Source organism: Protopterus annectens, chromosome 7.part0 (genome assembly GCF_019279795.1).
Source record: "Protopterus annectens isolate FY-2018-M chromosome 7.part0, PAN1.0, whole genome shotgun sequence".
In the NCBI taxonomy this organism is placed as follows: domain Eukaryota; kingdom Metazoa; phylum Chordata; order Ceratodontiformes; family Protopteridae; genus Protopterus; species Protopterus annectens.
In genome coordinates this window covers 1,877,493,209-1,877,518,460 of record NC_056739.1, presented here as the reverse complement: position 1 = coordinate 1,877,518,460, position 25,252 = coordinate 1,877,493,209, and the positions used below count along the sequence as shown (strand labels likewise).

The 25,252-nt window shown below is 38.6% G+C and overlaps 1 protein-coding gene across 3 annotated transcripts in view; it reads right to left on the bottom strand.

Moving 5' to 3' along the window:
- The window catches only part of NTRK3 (neurotrophic receptor tyrosine kinase 3), a 3,522,805-nt gene that overhangs the window by 526,379 nt on the left and 2,971,174 nt on the right, over positions 1-25,252 (bottom strand). For all 3 annotated transcript variants that reach the window (XM_044078359.1, XM_044078358.1, XM_044078360.1), the window contains exon 16: positions 13,689-13,932. In XM_044078359.1, coding sequence (XP_043934294.1) covers positions 13,689-13,932 — 244 coding nt within the window. The remainder of the gene's footprint in view (positions 1-13,688; positions 13,933-25,252) is intronic.

Below are 25,252 nucleotides of genomic sequence, written 5' to 3'. Positions count from 1 at the left end.
AACTGCAACACTCACAATGCCATACAATACCAGAGTAAACAGTACCAGTACAGGGTATCAATCATTTCTTTCTAGGCACAGTGTTCATATCTGAACACTATGAGGACCTGTGGGAGCAATGTTTGTTAGCACTACCTGCATGTTGCCACACAAAGTACCAGATTTCACATTAGTATTATGCACTTACATCTCACTCTGTTACTGTACACACTCTGGTCACAGCTTGACAACATGGGGGTGTAGATGGGACATACTTGGCCTAATGCTCTCATAACATTATGGGAAGATGCTAGTGTGACAGGTTTATTTTTATATATGTGTGACAATCAGTTGTATTTCCTGTCTGCTGCCTAAATATCTGGGATCACCCCACTGATTTCCCAGAGGGACAGGGTGACAGGCAGCAGATATGGACCAATATACTGGACATTCTGGACATATCTGTACAGTTGTAGGGTATGATTCTGTATGCAGACTACTACCACCCCCAGGATTTGAACCATGGCTGTGTGTGCTAAAAATACAACACTTCACGTCTCAGTTATGTGCACCATTTGGATTTTGTTGTCCGTCTTTTCACTGTTTTCTGTTTATGTCTCTCTCAGTTGTGTTAGCTGACCTCGGGATTACACCAGTCATATACAGACATCCCTACACATTTTTAATTTATGTTGCACAGTGTGGGTAACAGTGCTTAATACAACAGTACTATTAAGTGATTGCAAATCTACATTACCATATGATACCAGAGTAAACACATGCAGTACAGCAGTTAGACCTTCATTGTCAGGCTATTATGCTTTTATTTACATACAACCTATATGAGACTCTTCCTGCCATATTCTCTGGTGTATGCAGTACTTGCCTTAAACAATACAGGTTTTATACAGGCAATTGACTTACTAATACAGTTAGATTTATTTCCTATAACAGTACATGCAAGAGTATTACTAACCTGCCTCGCATTGCAACCTCTCCAAGTGTAAGCCATGGGCCTCCTGGTTCACAGCCCGCTCACTTGCCGCTGTGAAGGACATAAGAGGAATATTTAGCCATACCTATCCATAATATACATGAGCTGACAATTATTAAACAGGTAGTGGAGTGATACTTACAAACTACTGGGACCTGCCCTATCCTCCTAGCCTCTTGGATCCACTGATAAAAAATACATATGCATATCAAATTCATATAGAACACATTGGGGAGGTGCATGGCAATTAATTCTTGAGAAAATGGCGTTAAATTGGCAAATTCGTTTGAGTACACATTCTTGACCAGGTTTAAATGGTATGCTATCTTGGGAAGCGTTTTGAAACTTAAAGCCCTGGAACGTTAAAGCTTAGTTCCCATATTAGATTTAAACATCCATATTTCATATTTTAAATGTATTGTTCAATGTGTTCTATATGAATTTGATATGCATATGCATTTTTTAAAGACACATGGGTTTATTTGGCATTATATTAGTATGAAATATATATATGTTTTTTAGATTATATAATATGTATATATTTTTTTACACACACACACACATATATATATATATATATATATATATATATATATATATATATATATGTGTGTGTGTGTGTGTGTGTGTGTGTGTGTGTTTCGTATGTTTTATATCCTTATACTTATTACTTAATGTCTTAGTTCATATTTGCAGGTTTGTGTAGGGGTTGACACGTGTATGAGATACAGATGGTTGTCATTAAGTCATTAGTGTGATGGGCGAATGAAAATGTTTATTTAATTTTATCATGGTTTTAAAATGAAAAGGAAATGATGTACTTTGTCAGAGGAAGTTTGTCATTTAGTACAAACGAAAGCGCTTACTTAACTGTTTACGAGCATATATTGTAAATTTATTTACACGCTATCCAAGCTGTTTTAAGCTATTTATCTTGTTGAGCGTATATCGTAAATACTTTTACATGCTAGTTAAGCTGTTTCAAGCTGATTTTATTTATTAAAGACGTTTCTTGCCAGTCCGGGTCCGTTTTTGATTTATTCAGCATTTCACCATCTCAGGTCCAATAAATTCTGACAGACATTTTTTTAAATGTTGCAATGAAAATGTTTTAATATATATGCTTCTGTAAAGGTGGGTAGTATCCCGAGGTAACCTAAGAAAGAGAGGTAGTGCTGTTCAAGGGCAGAAACACATCGTAACAAACCATGCAAGACTGCTTCAGGTTTGCCCACAACATGTCTGCAATAGCCATTTTAGCTCAAGGATGTTACTAAAGATGTGAAAACGACTTGTTGAAATGTTGAGGAAAATTTTATTTTAAGGGTGTCATTAAAGATTTGAAAATGACTTGTTAAAATATGGAGCAAATATTTATTAAACTTAGATTTCTGAAGGGTGGCTGTGGTGGTGCAGCACTTAGCATTGTCACCTCACAGCATGAGGTTCTCTGGTTCAATTCTCAGCTGGGGGTGACTTCTGTGTGGAGTCTGCATGTCCTCACTACAGTCATGTGGTTTCCCTCAGGTACTCCGGTTTCCTCCCAAATTCCAAAGACATGCAATAGGTGGATCGGACACTTTAAACTGGCCGTAGGTGAGTTTGTCTACAAGAGAGTGGTATGAATGAACTACAGCAACAGGGCTAGCTAGCCACCTGGTGGTGTAAACCTTGGTTTGAGATGAATGCCACTGCTGAAGTGACACCACAACCCCATGTGCAAAATGGAAAAAGGGGTTATGGATGGATGGATGGATTTCTGAAGGGTATAGTAATACTCATGTTAACTATAGATGTTACTTATTAAGTGACCACAAGAAGGATAAAGTTACTAACAGGTCTGGGATGTTCATGGTGCCAGATACAGAGGAGTTTGTTTTGTTGTTATAATTTCCACTCTTATCATGTACATTTTGCTTATACCTAAAGGTTCTGTCATACAGTATGATCATAAAGAGGAAGGACTCCATCTGGGATTTTACATAAAACCATGCATGTTATTATGGTGTTACACTGACATTTTTATACATTGAACTATTTATAAATTGTCACCTAGTACCATGTATCTTTGGTACCTCCTTAGTCCAGGCCAAAGTTCAAGATTATACATAAATAAAAGGAAATTACTTACTATGCCTGCCTGCTAAGAATTCAGAATTATAGCAGGCATTACATTTTTACAAAAGTAAAAACTACAAAAACACCTAGCCAAGCTACAGTTTTCACTGTGTGATACTTTAAATCTCTTGTAATAGGGGCCGTGGGATATATGCAAATGACCCATGAAGGATCTGAAATGTTTCAGCTATAGGGCTTCTGAATGTCCATGACTTTAATTTTTAAGTCTTAGTAACCTATTTACTTCTGTTCCTGGTTCAACAAACTAAACTATTTAGCTCTCACACAAAAGCTGTTAACTAACTCATTCATACAACAAACAGACCCATAGATAAATTCCATTTACCCATCATAATCTTATAAATATCTGGGTTTGAACTTAGATACCTCTCTAACATTCAATCAGCAGTTCCAAGCAATTGTTTAAATATTCCTGTCATGATCTATGCATTTCTACAAATTTCTACAAACTTGCCACTTCACCATTTATTCCAGTTATGCCATAACCAAATCCCATCTCCTGCCCTTGCCAGAATCTGCTTTTGTACTCACTTCTTTGTGCAACTCACTGAACTCTTCTGATTTACAAAATGCTCAAAACAAAACATACACTTACACATTTATAAATCTCCCTGGCATTTATACCCAGAGCTGCTAATGCTAGAAAGCACTTTATATACTGTACATATTTTTTACAGAGTTTGTGATTTCTTTCCCCCTAGTGCATTTTTTATGTTTCTGTGACTAACAATGATGCTTTCTTTTTTAAACAGGTTGCATAAAGTGTTTCATGGGTTTCAAGATGATGTCCACAACTGGTGCGTAGGAAGGTTTACTGACCATGTTTTGTGCTTGAGCCCTGGCTAGGTTTTCTTATGATGGATAGTTAGAAAAGAGGCCATTGCTAAACAAAAAGATAGCTACCAGTGGACTTTGTGGATCATTCTTTTGAGATACCTGTGGATGGATCTAATATGAAACCCAGACTGACATGACACAGAGGAACAACATTGCCAAACAGAAATACCCAAAATATCAAATTGGAAAAAATAGAACTGTTTGTGTTTGCCCTCGATACCCACCATTTCAGTTGTTAAATCTGAATTTTTTTACTGTTTTTATTTTACTTGGGTATTAATGACCATATTTTTACATGTTTTGCTACTTTTTAGACATATTTGTTAAATACTCTAAAGTGATTAAGTGAACTGTTTTGATATACAGTGCTAGTTGTGATATTTCTAATATTTCATTAGAATAATTCTGTCCAGCAGCCTGATAAGATGATGTAAGTGCACATAAATAGTTGATGACATGGGAGAGGCACACCGCACTGACTACTTTGATTGTGAATACATGGTATGATAGCACAGATTCTTCACCACATCTCCAGTGAAATGATCTGAATAGCAAACTTGAATACCAGATGGCCTAGCTGTGATGCAGATGTAAGTAAGCAGCCATGGTTAGCTTGCCCCTTTTGCTGCTTGACTGACACCTACTGGAAATTAGTTGGAATTGCAAACTAAACAGACTCACTATCTAGGGTATTGTGGACAACCAAACCACAGGATTGCAAAGTAGCCAAACCTCAAAACTATTTATAAATCATCAAGGCAAACCAAACAATTTCTGCATAATGACCTGCAACTCCTGTCTTTCACTTCTACCACTTATCTTCACTGCTAAAACATATTAAGTACTGGAAGGCAAATTCTCCGTGAAATGGAAGGGAGTCACCACTTTATTTTATAACAAGTAGATGATAATAACAGGTAGGATAAGAAAGGTAAGGATCATAAGGGACAGTATAGGAGGGCTTAATGGAGAATAACAAAGAAAGAAAGATATAAAAAATTCTGCTGCAAACAGGTGAACGAACTTGCCCAAATCCAAGTAACTCTTTGCACACACTTTCTGCCTTCAGCATTTCATGTACAGCACTGGGTTCATTCCTTTACAGGACTTTATATCTATCTATCTATCTATATATATATATATATATATATATATATAGAGAGATATATATATATATATATATACACACACACACACACACACACACACACACACACACACACACACACACACACACAGGCACTGGGAAGAGATTTAGGAGCTGTAGTACCTCATCCACAGCTGGATTATCTTGTCTTGATGAAAAATGTACCCTGGATGGATAACAAATTGTATTGGCAGGGGCTTCAGTAGTGGTCATCTGGTGACATAGTATACAAAACTAACATTAGTTACAAAGCATTATCGGGCCAGAGTTCTCTACTGTTGGCTATTTCTTAGAGCTTCAGATGTCATCCTATTTTCACTATCTGGCAAGCATGCAGTTGTCCTTACATACACCTTACAGTGTATAAGTACATATCTAAATACCTCATTCCTTGCAGAAGACCATTATAGCGTCTGAGTTATCTAAACACGTCAGTATACATCTTGTCAGTGGTCTGTCCTCTGTATCATGGATCTATGTATCTGACAAGCAGTTCTCACATTTTCATATTCTTAATTCACAAGACACAATTAGTACAAAGAAAAAATATGTTGAACTAAGGTGTGTTGAAATGAAAGAAAAAAAAGATTACTGTTATGCCTCATACAGTTGCTAAAGAGACTGAACTGAGACTCTATTGGTATACAGTCTCCACAGCACTGTCCTTTACATCTACATATACAGTCTTTTGTTTCATTATAATAACTTAGTAAACAGTACTGCACGTGCAGGCTGGTGTGACCTTACAAATTTTATCTACACAGAATCAAGATGCACAAAAATGCAAATAAGATATAACAGAAGAAGACATCCATTCCCTAATGGCACATTGTATAGTGTAACATCTGGATATTACTTGTATGTAACAGCAAGGGAGTATATCCTTAGGGAGCAGCAGCTGTTCTATCCTTTTATTTTAATTTAGTGACATGCATCTTCCCTTGTATTAGCATACCATGTGGGCGACCTTGATAATGCTTTGACAGTGTGCAGACATGACACTCATGCTTATTATATTAGCGCATTAGTGATCCAGGATAGATTTAAATATTCTGTGGGCAGAAACATGAAATTATTATAGCAATACACAGATTATATTATGCATGCTGTATTTGTTTCTCAACCTTGAACAATGCAAATTAGTTTTAGCACATGCAGGACTCTAAAGCTACAATGTGATATTTAATACTATTTGACATTCACCGACAGGTATACCAATCTCATTTTCCTGCTTTAGATTAATTCATCTTTTGAAGGTTAAGTAGACAAAAGATGCTGGACATACATTCCGGAATACAGTGCCGTATGCATGCATTACAATTTTAGTGTGAAATATTCTTAGCCTTTAAAGTAATGCTTTTGTTCATAATTTCTTGTTTTTCGCTTCTTACTCAGGAAAAATGTGCTAATGCAATTTACCAGCACATGCAAAAGTTGGCAGTACCACCATGACACATGATAACATGAGTGTTGCCAGGAATACATAATACATGATACAATTTAAAAAATGCATGTGTAACATTCTTTTTTCTTTTTAATGCTTATTTAAAATGTTTTAATATTACATATTTTGTAAAATGTCTTTTTCATAATCCCTGGTTGTCTAAATGTATTATTATTTCATTTTTATCTATATAATCTTTTATGTGTGCATTTATAATTTATGTATTTATTTATTTTGCTTAAGCCTGTCATTTTTTGAGCTTTTTTGGGTGAGAGAAGAGATGGCTATATGTTTTCAAGAGTGGAGCTACATTTTTGGAAGTTGGCATACAACTCCAAAATCCTCTTTCATAGCAGATATTATTGGGCTATGGAATGAAAATTCCTTAGATATATGTACCTAAACATGTGCAGTTAATTCACATCACCAACTTATTGTAATGTGTATGTGCAGTGTCTGCAGTAAATGAATAATAACTGAGCAGGAAAGGGAGACACTGATCTTTGTTTGTGGACTGAACCCAAGAATACTGACATTCCATGTGCTTACCACTGTCAGTAGACCAGCAAGGATTCTTTGGATTGTAGATTAACTGTTATCCCCAAGACGAATTGCTTCTCCGTGGTGGTATTTTTTTATTTAATTATTTTTCTTTTCAGCACACAGACATCCAAATGCAGAACAGACAGTTAACCTAGTTGTATTAACAAGTAATCAGGAATGGAAAACAGTGTTACGTCTCCAGGGATTGAAGCCAGTTCCCCTGTATTGTGTGCAGTTATAGCTGCCACTGGATCAACAAGGAGTCCCAAGGCATTTAGGTACCTGGTCTCCTTCTAGAACAGTTGTTTTTCCTTACATGAATAAAAATGCATTCATACTATGCAGCCCTGTGGCCACAGCAGGTGAACAGAAGTAGGAGTAATGATAGCATGTGCTACATTTTGTTCTGGATGTGATGCTCACAAAATATGTAAACATTCACAGAGTTTACATAATCTTGACATGACTGCTGACTCATGTAAGTGATTTAACATGATGTAGACCACTTAAAGAATTACTTCCTGCATTACAACATCCAATAAGATGGAGAAGTGGATATTTATTGCAATAAAAGTTAGTGAACTGGTATAACCATTTATTTTTATATTTTATCATGCCTAGTACGTGTGTTTTTTTTTTATCCTTGCAGCTAACCTGGCTGTTACTGGTTCCTCTAATCATATACTATGTCTAATACTTGTCCAGTGTCTATGGCCAGAGCAGAGATTAAAATACCTGGTACAACATTATACTGCTTTAAAGGAGTCATTTGCGCTATGTTTTAACTTCCCTTGTCAGGTGCTCACCTCATAGATGTCCAGTGGGGAATATGCAATTGGGAGATGCTGGCTCTTTGTCCCACTTCCACTGTAACTAAACTAATGTCTCCCACCTATTTCCCTTGTTGTCAATGCTCCCCAGTGCAACTCCCAGCCTCAGAGGTCAACTGATCAACTATGAGTTGTACTTTTCTCCCCCAGGACATAAGTGCCTCAGGCACCTGGGTCACTAATCAAACCTGGGTAACCTGGGGCATAGTCAGGGCTTTTTACCTCTATGTCACTGTGTTGGCTCTTACTATGTGTCTACTATGTGTATATGTGTATGTCTGCTAGCATGGAATAATTACAAAGTAACGAGCACTACAGTGTAAATGACCTATTGTAGGGCAGTGCTGATGTCAGTGCAGCAGGAGCTACAACAAGGCCGTGGTTGCATTGTACTTTTATTCTCAGTCTTATTGATAGAACCTTCATGGAGTAGATCAGACTTTCAGAATGTTACCTCCTGTATGTGCTTAACCTCAGTCAGCTAAAGGGATTTGAAAGATAATTAGCGTACCTGAAAAATTCACAACTATTACATCCTCATTCTTTTAACTTTGCAAGACGGAATGTGTAAAACGAAAGGCTAAATCATGAAGGAAAGAAATCACATCTCTTTCTGGTTCACCACTACGTTGTCTGCCAACTATTATGGACTCTGAGTATGGGATGGTTAATTCTCTTAATTCTTCTCACATTGATATAGAAGGAATTTGATAAAAATGCTGATTAGTTGATGATTGAAATTCAGAAAATGAATCACACTTTACTTAAATATCAGGATCTAAAGTCAAAGTCTTAGAAAACATGGTTACAACACATTCTCATAAACTAATGCAGATTAACACTGATTAGTAATGATGCCTGAGAATTGGAAAATAAGTTGAAAAATGTTGAAGATCACCAAGACTACAAAGAATATAAAATAGCTGACAAGGAAGAAGGAGGGAGGATGACAAGTGTTAATTTGTTGGGATCCTTCAGAATGAGGATGTTGTCAACTGTTCTGTAGGTATGCTATAGGCATTAGCAGAATAGCCCAGTGTACTGCTCACTTATATAGCCCATCTTTCTCACAGCACAATGCAGAAGAGCTTTACCAGCTGTGCCTCTAAAGAAAAATAATTTGCAGAATGACTGTTTCTGCAACTCTCACATAGCTAAACAACTTGTAAGTGTTCAAGTTTGTTTGTGTCTTTCGGCTTTTCCCAGTTAGGGGTCGCCACAGCGGAACTCCGGTCCGCTAATGATTGGCAGTAGAGTTTTATGTGCTGGCTTGCCGGGCCTAATGCACAACCTTCAACAAAGGAATGCCCGTTCATGCATGTCGCCACACAGAAGACGCTCTAACTGAGAATCGAACGGGCAACGTCTAACTGTGAGGCGACAAAGTGTTTCTGCTCTTTTGATGTTGGCAACACAGATTGACAGTGAGTTCATTTAGTAATGCTTTCTCCTTCTGCTAACTGACATGGACTGTAGTGCGAGCCTTGACAAGATGCATTCATATTATTTACTACAACTTTAAGATTTTTTTCACTCTAAAAATAGTTAAGATCGTATAACTGATGTTTGGGCAATTAACAAGATACTTTCTTTATTCAAAACTTAACTTTCAGGTTGGTTAGGCCTAGAAGGAGGAAGATGTACAATGGAAAGTGTGTTTTCTTACTCCCATTCACTCCTGTGGGGGAATGAATTTTCCCTTCCAGTGATGGTCCAAATAGAGGTGTATTTTCTCCTTTTTGGGAACTACATTTTGGTCTTGTAAATATCTGTTTGTTTAAAACATTGATTTAATCACATTTTTGTTATGTTATGTTTAAAGTTTTGACTTTTTTTAATATTGGGCTATTATTTAGAGGAATGTCTACACTACATTTTGCTTGAGATTTCAAGATCTACTGGGCTTGATGAAAAGAGGATTTGATAATTATATATATATATATTTATACATATATATATATATATATATATATATATATATATATATATACACACACACACACACACACACACACACACACACACACACACACACACACACACACACATGTTCTTACGTGCACAGGGATTTTATTTTTTTCCCTGAGACTGCATACTGCATGGCTAAAGAGGCATATTGGGATCAATAATTATTAATTTTTTCCTGAATACATGGATATTTTCTTCATTTTACTATGAGATGCTAATGAACTTAGTAAACCCATTAAATGAGAAAATATTTACTCTTGTGAAATTAACAAATTTCATTTTGCTTTAGCTAACATATTTAAGCAAGCAACAACATGAAAAGTTAAAACATGTGGCTTGTGGAGCCTATTCCACTTATCTTGCAATACATACAGTTACTGTTGATTTTATTAAGAGTACTGTTTCATTTGAATTATTGGCCTATATCTCTGACTTGGAGTGTAACTATAATGGAGCTAAGGGAATACTAGCAAGCCAAATGTTTTTTATTGTGAGTTTATCTGTGCTGCCTGGCCCTACTTCATATCAGGTGCTCACAATCATAAGGAAGTGGACTGAATTTCATTAGGGAGTGGTTATGGGGTGGAGATGGGAATATGTTTTTTCTCTATGAGGAAGTTCATTCAGACCCCCAGTAGTTCACTGTTACTCCCTTAAGTAAATCAGTGAAAATATTCTTTGACATTGTGGATCTGACTGATGCCCACGAGCTACTATGTTTATCTTTTCTGATCTATACATGTTTCTTATGCAGATTCTGCTCTTTTTCTAGAATATACAGGGTGGTCATTTTCAGGAAACATGCTTATTTGATTAAAAAACAGGAGCACTCTCATGTGCATCTTCCAAACCATGATTGTCTATGCCTTGGGCAACAAAGGGCACTTCATCATTACATCTATAAGAATTAATTTTTTATCAGGAAAGTTCATGCATTTTATTAAGACTGCGGGGGTATGGAACAGGGACTTTCTACTAACATTCCCAAGCAGTGGGATGATTTAAACTGTATCTTACTAACATTCTGAAGGAACATGTCAGTTATGTACTACATCAGACTTTCTTTTGGATTAGAGCACTTTAAAAGCACTTATTGTTGGAGCAAAAATAAACTCATATGGGAAAGTGGGGAGAATCTAGATATCAATTCCACATTTCCACACTAAAGTGGAAAATACATACTCTATCTGATTATAAACTGAATCAGGCTATTAGAATCGTTGCTCAAATAAAACAATAAAAATTTATTATCGAAAAAAAAGAATTGTTGCTCACTATTTGAACAATAAACAATAACAAGAATGGTCAACAGATTGATCTAGTTTCAATTCACATGGTCTTTTTTCAAGGGAGTGGTTAAATGACTTTGCTCCTTACTACTCTATATTACACAAAGAGGATGTTAGCGATGAAGTTTTATCTTTCATATGACTGCCCCAACCAAAGATGACTGATGATCAGGTGATGGAGTTTTCCTGAGAGGTATCTGTTCTGGAGATCGAGCAGGACCTAAGATGAATCCCACTCTACATGAACTTCATATGGAGGTATATACCTGGGAGGGAGGGGCTAGTGGAGACCAAAGGATTTCTGGAAGTTGATCAATCAGGGCAAAAGAAAAAAAAGTATTAAATTAGATTAACAAAAGTCCTGCATGCTTACAGGTCTGATGCACACAGGACTCATCCATTATCCATTTATTTAAACAGCCATCATGTCTAACTGAATAACAGCCAGTCACCAGCATGGATTGAATGAATGTCAGCAATGCATTGCCAGTAATGCACTTTCAGCTGGTATTGCCAACAGTACTCCCAACAATTTGCACCTAGGACAGCTACTCCCTTAACTCTGCCCTAGATATGTATGGCTCTGTCCATGAAAACTAAGACAAAATTTTGACTACTATGACTTTTCATTTTCCAGAAAACTATATACACACTGAGTGTCACAGAAGAGCAAAAGACATCATTCCTGCCTCTTAGCACTTAATGTGTTAGTCTGTTAACTAACCGGGGTGCTATCTGTATGGAGTCTTCGTGTGATTTTTCATTGAATGCTATGGTTTTGTCTGATATTCCACAGACATTTTGCAGGTGAACAGGCAGTATTCTAGTATGTGTGTTTGTGTGTGTGTGTGTGTGTGTGTGTGTGTGTGTGTGTGTGTGTGTGTGTGTGTGTGTGTGTGTGTGTGTGTGTGTGTGTGTGAGTGTGTGTTAGAGATACAGAGACATAGAGCTTCACTTGGCAACCATCATATACAGGATTTGGTTCAATCTTATATGCAATATATGTTGGGAAATGATCTGATTCCCCCAAACTCTAAATAGGATAAAGTGGATATTACAAAATGAATGAATAAATTAGTGAATGGATCCTATGATCATAAGACTTGATAAATACTGAGGTAAGTTTTAGGCCACTCCACTTTCTTGGCAGTTCCTAAAGTGCAGATGGAATGGCTACTGATTGCAAAATTGACTGTGGAGAGCAAGAATGCTTAGTATAAGTCCTGTTGATTTAATAATGACATTACTAGCTCAGTAGTTAAAGCCTGTATAAACTGCAGCTTTCTTCTCATGAGTGTGCAGCATTTGGACAAAGGGTTGCAGAGTTTGGCTCCAATGTTTTGTTAGTGTTGTTTTTCAAAAGACATAGCTTCACTTTCCTGTCCATTGATGATTGAAACTTCCAGCCCATTTAATGCACCATGTCTGTGTTTCTACGTGTGTTAAATGCAGGATCATTCCTCGCAAAAAAAAAAAAAAAAGAATCCAGATACAGTATTTATTCAGATAAGCTGAATTGGTGTGTTAGATTTGATATAGTGTTTAATCATAATAGTTGTCTAAATAGTTTGCTAATTTCTCTATACTTTTTCATAATTTTTGAACAGATACTACAATTTTTAAATTAAATATCCACATTTTGCTTCTAAGGATATTAAAGAAAACAGATATTTGTACTAGATATGCGATAATAAAGAATGCTGAATGGTATTAAAGAAGATGGAAAACAAAAATGTCACTTATAACTGTCTGAAAAGCATAAGATGATGTGATATATACACAGTGGTATAACAAGGGCAAGAAAAAAAAAGCAGTGATGCCAGGATTTGTATTTCCCGTGATGACTCTTGTTGACTGCATGCAGCTGACTTAATAAGAGCTACTCTGAAGCAAAGTACGGTGTCAGAGTTGGAGAAGGAATATCAGTGGTACCAACCACGATCCTGTATACCAACAACACTGCTCACATGGACAAGGGGCTAAACAATAAAATATTTGAACCAGGGCTGAAATAAAGATGTTCAAAATTTGATTAAATTTAGAAAATATTATACCATGATATATGATATAAAGGCATATGAAAATGGCAAGAAATGCTAGGTGATTCCTTTGAGTTTGCCTGGACAATGATCTTGAGTGCATCTACAGAATCATGTGACACCAAATATGTTGGCCATTTTGGTATGACAGCACCTGTCTCAATATTAGAAAGGAAACAGACTTTTCAAAGGACAAAAATTAGTAACAGTAAAAGAATGAGCACATTTTGCCAATGGCAATCTGTTCTTTGCAACAGTTAATATTCAAGTGTATGGTGAAAATGAAGGCAGTATTAAAGCTAAAATATTTAGCCACAAAAGTTTCCTAAAATACGTTTGGTACATGCACCTTACAAAGTTACATTATACTTAGAAATATATAATATCCTTATTCAATCCAGTCACTGAAACTCCATCTTAGAGAAGAAAAGCTAAATAAATTCAGAACAAATGGGTTTCCTCAAATAAAAATGTCTTACCCTGTAGTAGTCTGTGCTGTATATATCTCTTGACATCCCAAAATCCCCAATCTTCACTAGCAGATTTGCTCCCACCAGACAGTTCCTTGTTGCCAAGTCTCTGTGGACAAAATGCTGCGAAGCAAGGTACGCCATTCCTGATGCAATCTGTGTGGCAATGTGTAGCATCTGTGAAAGCCCCAGTTCCCCTCTTGGTTGCCTTGGCTGCCCATCTACAAGAATCATGGCATCTGGACCAAGAGCCCTGCAAATAAATAAATAAATTAATACATACATACATACATACAAACACACACACACACACACACACACACACACACACACACACACACACACACACACACACACACACACACACACACACACACACACACACACACACACATATATATATATATATATATATATATATATATATATATATATATATACATATACACATTTACATACATGCATACATATTTACATACATGCATGCACAAATAAATAAATCAAATAAATACCCATGAATTTATTTAAAAAAATTAAAAAATAAAAAATCTGCTAGTCATACAGCAGAATTGTATCCCAAAATGCAAATCATTAGATGAAAATATCTTTAATTGTAGCTTTCATGCTGATTAAATCAACTGTTTTGGGACAGTATGCATTTGGGTCTGCTGAATCACATCGACACACCACAATGTCAATGGCCAATTTATCAACCAGAAAAGGTCAACATATGCAGATAGTCAACCGGTATGATAGATCACTAATCCTCAGGTAGGGAATATTTCCTTTCCCTGGGTATTGTGTAATCTCAGAGGTAGTATATACAATTTGCAGGAGGGGTGTCGGGGTGCAGGGAGCTTGCCACCTGCAAATAATTATGTTTTTTTTTTGTTATTTGGGGAGGATTTTACTTGAACATGTGCAGTTGACTGTCAGCGTTTCCATTGTTGATCTTTTCTTGTCAACATTCTTGCTGTCAACCATTATGGTGTTTTGATGTAATTCAGGAATCCCATGTGTTAATGGGACTTGCAACAGTTGTATTGTTACTCAGACAAAAGTATATTATTCAGTTTTGCTACAGACACAGTCTGATATCCTTAGACAAATGCATTTATAAGTATTAATATTTTAGACTAACATTTATAGATGATAAAATGAATGCTACCTGCAATGTGATATTTTTTAAATTTATTTTATTGTAAACACTAACAAATTATTAGTGATATTATGTACTTTAAAACTGAAATTACTTGATGAATTCTTAATTAACGAGTCTTGTCTAAACAAGAAGTATACTCCTGGATTCTTGCAACACATACATCTCTATATCTTTGTTTTTTTTAATTTATAACTAAGAATGTAGAATTTATAACTAAGAATGTAGAATTCACGTTCCTGTTGAGGCTACACACTCAAGTGCGCTAGCCTGTGTTAAATATTTATTTCATTTTCCTGCTGTTTGTTGCAAAAAAAAAAAAAAAAAAAAAAAACAAATAAATTATCCTTGTTTCCCGTCTTTCCTAACCTAGAGTAGTCCAAATACAGGCTTTGCTGTATTCTGGACTTTTGGAAAGTTTCTGTGTTGCCATTTCCTTTCTTGGATTAAGGGAGGCTTCTTTGTTCACCAGTGGCAGTGGGGAGCTTAGAGCAGCCTATCTATCCCTGGAGGAGTGTTCCCAGCACAAGAATCTGGTAGTCTATTGGCCATTTTGGGCCACTTTCTAGATCTTTCAAATCCCCCTGTATAAAACCCGCTTTGGCGATATTTTTGCGCTTGTTACTACTCAGCCAAGCTCCTCGTGGTCCTGCAGAGTGGTGCTGGCAGCAGAGAGGCTAAAAGAGTGACTGCTAACCTGATAAAAGTGTTTTTTCCTGCTACTACCTGGGCGACTGTCCGATCTAGCTAAACTGCAAATATTTCTGCTTCTTGAACTGTTTTAAACTGTCTAAAGTTGTTTTTGCACCTGCACTTCAAAAGTTTGTCCTGTTTGTTGCATTTACTTGTTGAGGCTACACACTCAAGTGCACTAGCCTGTGTTACATATTTATTGCAATTTCCTGCTGTTTGTTGCAAAAAAGAAAAAAAAAAAAGTTATCCTTGTTTCCCATCTTTCCTGACCTAGAGTAGTCCAAATACAGGCTTTGCTGTATTCTGGACTTTTGGAAAGTTCCTGTGTTGCCATTTCCTTTCTTGGATAGAGGGAGGCTTCTTTGTTCACCAGTGGCAGTGGGGAGCTTGGAGCAGCCTATCTGTCCCTGGAGGAGTGTTCCCAGCACAGGAATCTGGTAGTCTGTTGGCTGTTTAGGGCCAATTTCTAGCTCTTTCAAGTCCGCCTGTATAAAACCCGCTGTAGCGCGGCTTTGCGTGATTTTGTGCATAGCGTGGCATCGAGCAGCGCCGCTTATTTGGGTTTGAGCCTTGGAACTGATCTAGTTCTCATAATAAACACCCTATTCCTATGTTAAAGCCTAGCACTTGCTCACTAACGCAATTATATAAGTCAGCACTAAAAAATTAAAAACACTACACCCTCACAAACTCCCCTTGAGTAACTTGTTCCCCATTGGCCCTTTTTTCAATTATAAAGGAATTCCCAATACTATTCTAGCATGTCCAAAGGTCAGTTGTCAATCTCCTCTCTGGTCCAGCTGGTGAACCTGGGAATCTTGAGGCAATGTTACAACTGCCTAATGTACACAGACAACCCTCTCCTCCTCCCAACAAATTCCAACACATGTGAGAGATGCAACCATATAGCCAAACTGGAGGCTAAGCTCTCTCAACTCAGTACTGGCGTAACCAGTCAGGAGCAGAAGGAAACCACACTCACTACAATTCCAGTCTCACATAGACCTACTACGACAGCAAACCAAACACATAAACACACAAAAACATACTTGTAGGCTCTAAAAAAAATCTGCCTAAGCAGCAGAGACCTCCAAAGCAGACACCCAAGCAACCGCTACCCCAAAACAAAACACGTGCAACACATAGCTCACAAAGCCAGTGTGCTGAACAGTCACAGCCCTTAAGGCTAAACAACACACCTGATACACTTGTAATAGGTGACTCTATCATCAGGCACACTGACATCCCGCTCACCAGGCTGAACAAGGAGAAGGTCACGGTGAGCTGCCTATCGGGCGCTAGGATCCGCCACATAACACAAGCACTCAGGTCACTCCAAGGCAAGTACAAATATGACTCAGTCATTGTCCATGCTGGTGTGAATGACCTGAGACGTACCTCCCTGGACTACATGAAAAGAGACATAGAGGAGCTCTCTGAACATGTAGCCCAGGCCGGTATGACCCTGACCTTGAGTAGCATCTTACCCTCACCAAGAATTATGCCACAGTATGAAGACAAGATTATCAATTTCAACAACTGGCTTAAGTATTGGTGTCATTCAAAGGGGATCCAATGCCTGTCAGCCTGGGATGACATGCTCGACAAGCCACGATGCTTCGCTAGGGACGGCTTGCACCTGTCACCCCTGGGCTTTTGGATATTGGCAAAGGCTCTTGCTACCCCCATAGTGCCTTTTTTAGGCAAGGCTCAAAAGACAAACCCACATCCATAGGTATCACAAGGGATAAGAAACTAAGAGTAATGCTACTCAACGCCAGAAGTCTAAACCTCAATATGCACACACTTGAAACTCTCCTTAGCATGGAGAACATCGATATCTGTGCAGTAACAGAAACCTGGTTCAAGGCTCTCGAGAGCACCCCAGCATTACCAGGTTATACCTCATACCATGCTTTTCGGCCCCAAAACTTGGACCGAACCACAAAAGGAGGGGGAGTATCAATATTCGTCAAAGATACCCACACCTCCAGGTTGGTGGCACAGCACGAAGCATCAGAGACTATCCATGTGCAACTAACAGTGGGTAAAACTGCCTTCCAGTTTATAGCCTGCTACAGACCACCATCCCAAACCCAGGAACCCCACTCGGCCTTCCTGAGAACACTGGAAAATATGAAGGTCTCTCCAAACACCATTATATTGGGTGACTTCAACTACCCAACCATAGACTGGGAGCATTACTCTAGCTCCAACACCCTAGCCCAAAGGTTCCTAGAATTTATAAACTCAAATGCTATAGAACAACTTGTTACCACTCCCACAAGAGGGGAAAACATACTGGACCTGATCATCACCAACATGGGGACTCTATGCTCCAGACCAGAAGTGTATCCCTCACTGGTAAGATCAGACCATAAACTAATCTCACTGGATATTCACATCCCGACCTCACCCCATGCCCAGAAAACCACATTGAAAAACTTCTCTAAAGCAAATTTCACACTCCTCAAATCTGAGGTGGAATCCTTCAAAGCCCCCGGGCCTGTGGATAATACGGCCCAGACCACAAAATCCTTTATAAACGCATTCTATGAACACCTTCAGGAATGCATGGATCATGCAATCCCAAATAAAACCAAGACCCAATCCTCCAAAGGCAGGCGTCCTGTCTGGTGGACCCCAGCCATAAACAAACTATACAATAGAAGGAGGAAGCTACTACATGATAGAGCAAAATCCCAAAAAGGGAAGGCATCTCTGATCAGTATTAGCAAAAAGCTATGGGCACTCATAAAATCATCTAAGGCCAGCTTCGAGAGAGAAAAATTGCACAGGACACTAAGGATAATCACAAGGCTTTCTTTAGTTATGTTAGGAACCTGGGTGGGAATTCCCAGATATGCTCAGAATTAGTCTAAAATGACAAAAAATACACCGAACCCACAGACATTGCCAACATCCTAGCTGACAGGTTCAGCACAAACTTCTCCCCTCCCACCAAAAGGGCTAATATCTATCCCAGCAGAGTGCTGCCCCCCTGACATCTCAGATGCTCAGGTAAGAGCTGCCCTCTCCAAAGCAAAAAACACAGCATCAATGGGACCAGACGGTGTCCCGGGCTGCATCCTACATGAACTCCAAGAAGAGCTAAACCCAAACCTAAAACTACTGTTCAATCTCAGCCTTACTACAGGATATATACCCAAAGAGTGGCGTGCAGCAACAGTGGTCCCTCTCCACAAAGGTGGTGCCTCAACGGATCCTGGAAACTATCGCCCCATAAGTCTCACTAGCTTGGTCTGCAAAGCTATGGAAAGGATCATCATGGACCATATAAATAAAGATATTGGGGACCTACAGACACTGGATCCTACCCAGTTCGGCTTTGTTAAGGGCAGATCCTGCCTCTTAAACCTGGTCGATTTCTTTGAAACAGTCACCAAGGCCATTGACAAGGGGAAAGTGGTCCACACAGCCTACCTGGACCTCGCAAAAGCCTTCGATTCAATACTCCACTCGGGCATTATAGATAAGCTCACCAGCTTAAATATAAACCCCTATGTCACTAGATGGGTTGCAAACTGGCTCAAGGACAGAACCCACATGGTTAGAATAGCTGGAGCCATGTCAGACTCCAAACCAGTTACAAGTGGCGTCCCACAAGGCTCAGTCTTGGGACCTCTCTTGTTCAGTATATATTTCTCGGAGGTACAGGCCAACATGGAAGGACTGTGGCTGACCAGGTTCACAGATGACTGCAAACTGGGTGCCATAATAGACTCTCCAGCCGACACAAGCATCCTCCAAAAGGGCCTCATAGAAACAGACAACTGGTGCCAGAGCCATGGCCTCAAGCTAAACGCCAAAAAGTGTATAGTCATCCCCTTTGGCAAAAACAAAGTGCCCACAAATTACCACATAGGTGGTAATCCATTAAATACAGAAGAAGTAATTAGGGACCTGGGGACCCAAGTTGATAGCAATCTCTCATTTGACAACCACTTGGCCAAAGTTGTTAGAAAAACATTTTATATAGCCCACCTAATCATGAAGGGATTCACATCTAGATCAGGGGAGGTCATCGTGCCTCTTTACTCATCCCTCATCAGGCCCATAATTGAGTACAATGCCCCTTTTGGGATGTACCTTACCAGACACCTGCAGCAACTGGAAAGACCCCAAAAGTACCTCACCAAGAGGATCAAAGGGCTCAAACAGATGCCGTATGCTGCCCGGTTAAAGAAACTCCAGCTCTACTCAGTGGCATACTGCCTGCTCAGAGGCGATCTGTGCCTGACGTATAAAGCCATGTCCAACCCGGAATTAATGGACATGCTGCACCTCAGAAAATCCAAATCCCATCAAGCTACGTGCTCGAGGGACTTAAACCTCAGCACTGAAATAAATAGGACATGCTGGAGGGACAGATTCATAACCCAGAGGCTCCCTTCACTCTGGAATAAAATCCCAGTCCAGGTTAGGCAGAGTCCCTCATTGACTCTCTTCAAGAGGAATCTTGATGAGTGGATGGGAGATTGTAGGTTTACCCCGGGTATCACTTCTGTGTCACTGTTAGACAGAGGCACAGTATACTAACCTCGAAAAAGGGCATAGCAAAATTAATTTAAAATGGGTGGTGAAAGCCATACACACTCTGGCTAGGCTTATAAATGCCCTAGGGCAGATAGCCTAGTATGAACCTATGAACCTATGAACCTATGAGTTAACAAGCTATTATGATTTTTCAAGTATTTAAAACTGAACAACATTTGGGAAGAAAACTCATCATTATCTATACAAAACAAGATCTACTCTAGTTACTTTAACACCATTACTGGTGATACCAAACAACAAAAATGTAAAATCATTGTCTGATAGATCTCTGGTAGGTCACCACATGATACAGTCTGTGATCTTTTCACAATAATCGCTAATCATATAATGCTTTCAATTAAATGGAAAAAATATGCATTCTCATCACAGTGTCAGCATTTAGTATTTTTATATCTATTTTAGTAAAAATTCTCTTTTTTATAAAAAAATATGATTGCTACTTTTTACTTGCCAACCAGTGTAAATCAATGTCATAGAATCACTGGTTTGGTATCCCAGAATGTTTATTATGATACACATCAGAGACATTTTTGTTTGGTATTATAACTTCTTATTTGTAACACACACACACACACACACACACACACACACACACACACACACACACACACACACACACACACACACACACACACACATATTATGTATTACAGATTACAGATTGAAGAAATGTAACATTCAAACCCAATGGTCTACTAAATTATGTTAGTAAGCCATTCTGAAAAAGCCATTAGCTACCTCATAATTAATAGACATGATATAAAACAGACACAATTTGGTGAGCGCTGACATATAATCACAACACAGGCAAGTCCAGATAGATACAATCATAATAATTTAGTTGTAGCATACTTATGTATTATAAAGTAATACAACATTCATGATTTTTTACTAATATACAGCAAATATTAGGGATGCTTAAATAAAATAAACATAACCTCTTCTGTATGGACTTTACTTAAGATAACCTGCTGGTGAGTGTTATAAGGATGAAAGCATATTCATATTGTCAAAATACCACTGTCTACACTGAAAAACTGGTCAGGTAAGCATCAACCATACAGGTTTAGAAAGTTGACTGGAATAATGCAAAAATAAAAGTGAAAACATTACATTCCTGGTAGTATTGAAAGAGTGTTAGCAGAAAAATAAAATAAAGCAAAGTGCTGTAATTGTTATGACTTAAAGCCTGTAACATATATTTTTTTATCTGCTAAGCATTTTGGTCTTGTTAACTTGAAACTTCAGTGATTAATAATTAGAATCATGGTTTATGCTGAAACACAAGTTGTCAAGCCGCTATGTCAACTGACATTTGAGCTGTTTTTTTAATGAATATGCTTAATGCTATAAACTGACTTTTGTTGTATAATATATAGCTATTTGTTATTTCACTTTACCACTGATGTGGGATCATGCAGGTATTATATACAGTATATGCGAGTAGTTTGACACAGGCTTTTATGGGCAATCCTGTGTTTACACCTGAGACTAAGATAAGCTGGCAGACTGACTGCCCCAGACTCCATATGAAGTATAAATTATTGTTCCAGTAACTTCAGGCCTGCATTGTTAGACACTGCAATATGATTAAGTCTTTAAAGACACTAAAGCATTAGAGAAATGGGAAACACTAAGACAGCATTACCTGTGCTGTATGGTTCTCATCACACAATATATCAGAGTAGTGTATGTATTTAACTCCCAGGATGACTTCAGACATACTGGCATGACTGGTCTACAGTGTCCAACTCTTGCTCTACTCATGCCAACATGGCATGCATTACTTCTGTTTATATGCTTGCTTTGCATCACCCTAAGCTCTGCACTGTAGTGCAAAATTGCATTCTGCACAGTCCACAACCACTAAGAATTCATTGCGTAATCATCAGCTTATGAATTTATGGAAACATATTCAGAATGTTGTTGTGTCTTTCGGCTTTTCCCGGTTAGGGGTCATCACAGCAGAACTCCGGTCCGCTAATGATTGGCAGCAGATTTTTACGTGCCGAGTTGCCAGCTCTGATGCACAACCTTCAACGAAGGTACGCCCATTCACGCATGTCTCCACATAGAAGACGCTTTAGCTGAGAATCGAACAGGACAACGTCTTACTGTGAGGCGGCAACGCTACCACAGCACCACCACCGCAGCAGTAACATATTCAGAATACAACTGAGAAAATGCAAATATGTACATTGATTTCCTGTATTTCTTCCACATTCCATTCTAAACTAACCTAACTGGATTACACTGCATTACTGTATTATTCAGATAGAAAAAAATGTCTGCAAGGAATGATTGCAGTATCAATCCTGCATATGTATATGTGCCAGTTTGCCAGTACTAACTTCTAGAAGTCATTCAGTGTTTCAGAACCATTTTTCCACCTTAATTTTGCTCATGAATATGCAGTGTGATTCAGCTGAATAAAACATCTTGGAACAGCATTAGTTGCATTGCGTAAAAAATCATAAGCATTGTGTTCCTGAGTCTCTACCTGCAGTATAAGTAACTACAGCCAGGATTATGAACAATGATCATTGCAGTGACTGACACCCTCTTATTAGAAATCACCTTCTTCACTGCTCCACACTTTTTTAATTTGGCCCAATGTGTCTATGAGTAGGGAATTAGCACTTACCTTAGGCAGATCATTACAAAATGTTGTTCAGTTGAAAGAAGAAAGGATGAGGGAGTGAATTTGAACTATAACAAGGAGGACCTGTACTACAGGAATTATGAATAAGTGCACTTAATTGTAATGTAGACTACACATATGTTTTGGTATTTTGATTTGTGGAAGTATAGTAAACAACAGGCTATAGGAATGTTGGGATGAAGGTAAATAGGTGATCATCTAGACAAAACACACACACACACACACACACACACACACACACACACACACACACACACACACACACACACACACACACAGACACACAAACACATCTCCTTAATTTACAATAATAGGTAAAATCCCCTGCTTAGATGTATAATTACCTGTTTATAAAAAGTCATTTTTTTAATCTATAAACTTTATTAGGCCAGCATAAAAGTAGTAGCGACTTCATGTTACATTTTTTTTATTTCTAAAACACTAAGCAGGAAGTAGTAGAAAGGAACCATGCTATTTAAAATCAAGTTGCTGACTCCATGATGAAAAATACAACTGAGAAGAACTCTGCAGCATTGGAATACTATCTTAGTTTTTTATTTCAGTATCCGGTTTTAAATACTTTAAAAAATAATATAAAATGCTTTGAGTGTGTTCCTAATTTTGCTTAATTTGTCACATCAAGTATAATGGATGTCTTCCATAAAACTGCAGAAAAGAAAACACCACTTATGTCGAGCTGATTAAACAACAGCAATACTTATTGCCAATTTATTCATGTTTTTCATAGGTTCATAGGTAGGTACTAGGCTATCTGCCCTAGGGCATTTATAAGCCTAGCCAGAATGTGTTGGCTTTCGCCTCCCTTTTAGACTAGATTCCTGAGCCTCTGTCCAGCAGGGCCATAGAAGTGATCCCAGGAGCAAATTTACGATTTCCCATTCATTCATCAAGATTTCTCTTGAAGAGGGTCAGCAAGGAGCTCTGCCTAACATGGACTGGGATTCTATTCCAGAGCGCGAGAAGCCTTTGGGATATGAATCTATCCCTCCAGCATGTCCTATTTATTGTTGTGCTAAGGTTTAAGTCCCTGGAGCATGTAGCTCTAATGGATCTGGTTTTCTTGAGGTGGAGCATGTCCAACAATTCTGGGTTAGACATGGCCTTGTATGTCAGGCAGAGATCACCTCTGAGTAAGCGGTAAGCAACTGAGTAGAGCTGGAGTTTCTTTAGTCGAGCTGCATAGGGCATCTGTTTGAGGCCCACGATCCTCTTGGTGAGGTATTTTTTAGGTCTCTCCAGCTGTTGCAGGTGTCGGGTAAGGTACATCCCAAATGGGGCATTGTACTCAATTATGGGCCTGATGAGCGATGAGTAGAGGGGCACAATGAACTCTCTAGAACTCTAGATATGAATCCTTTCGTGATTAGGTGGGCTATATAGAAGGTTTTTCTAACCACTTTGGCAATGGGATTGTCAAAGGAGAGGTTACTATCTACTTGGGTCCCCAGATCCCTAATTACTTCTTCCGTAATTAGTGGATTACCTCCTATATGGTAGTTTGTGGGCACTTTGTTTTTCCCAAAGGGGATGACTATGTATTTTTTTGCATTTAGCTTGAGGCCATGGTTCTGACACCAGGTATCAGTCTCCATAAGGCCCTTTTGGAGGATGCTTGTGTCAGCCAGAGAGTCGATTATGGCTCCAAATTTGCAATCATCTGCAAACTTGGTCAGCCACAGTCCTCCCGTGTTTGCCTGTACCTCAGAGAAGTATATACCGAACAAGAAGGGTCCCAGGACTGATCCCTGTGGGGCGCCACTTGTAACTGGTTTAGAGTCAGATATGGCACCTGCGACTCTAACCATGTGAGTTCTATCCCTGAGCTAGTTTGCAACCCATCTTGTGACATATGGGTTGATATTTAAGCTGGTAAGCTTATTTATGATACCAGAGTGGGGTATTGTGTCGAAGGCCTTTGCGAGGTCTAGGTAGGCTGTGTGGACTACCTTTCCCTCATCTAAGGCTTTGGTAACTGTTTCAAAGATGTCAACTAGGTTTAAGAGGCAAGATCTGCCCTTAACAAAGCCGAATTTGGTGGGGTCCAATGTTTGGAGGTTCCCAATGTCTTTGTTTATGAGATCCATGATGATGCGCTCCATAGCCTTGCAGATCAGGCTAGTCAGGCTTATAGGGCGATAGTTCCCTGGATCCATTGTGGTGCCACTTTTGTGGAGCGGGATCACTGTTGCTGTATGCCATTCTTTGGGTACATAGCCTGTGGTAAGGCTAAGTTGGAACAGTGAATTCATGTGAAGATTTAGTTTGTTTTGGAGCTTGTGTAAGATGCAGCCCGGGATACCATCTGATCCCATTGATGCTGTGTTTTTGACTTTGGAGAGGGCTGCTTTCACCTGTGCATCTGTGATGTCTGTGGCGACTGCATTCTTCTGGGATAGACACAGGCCCTTTTAGGGGGGATTGGGGGGTGAAGTTTGCACTGAACCTGTCCGCCAGGATGTT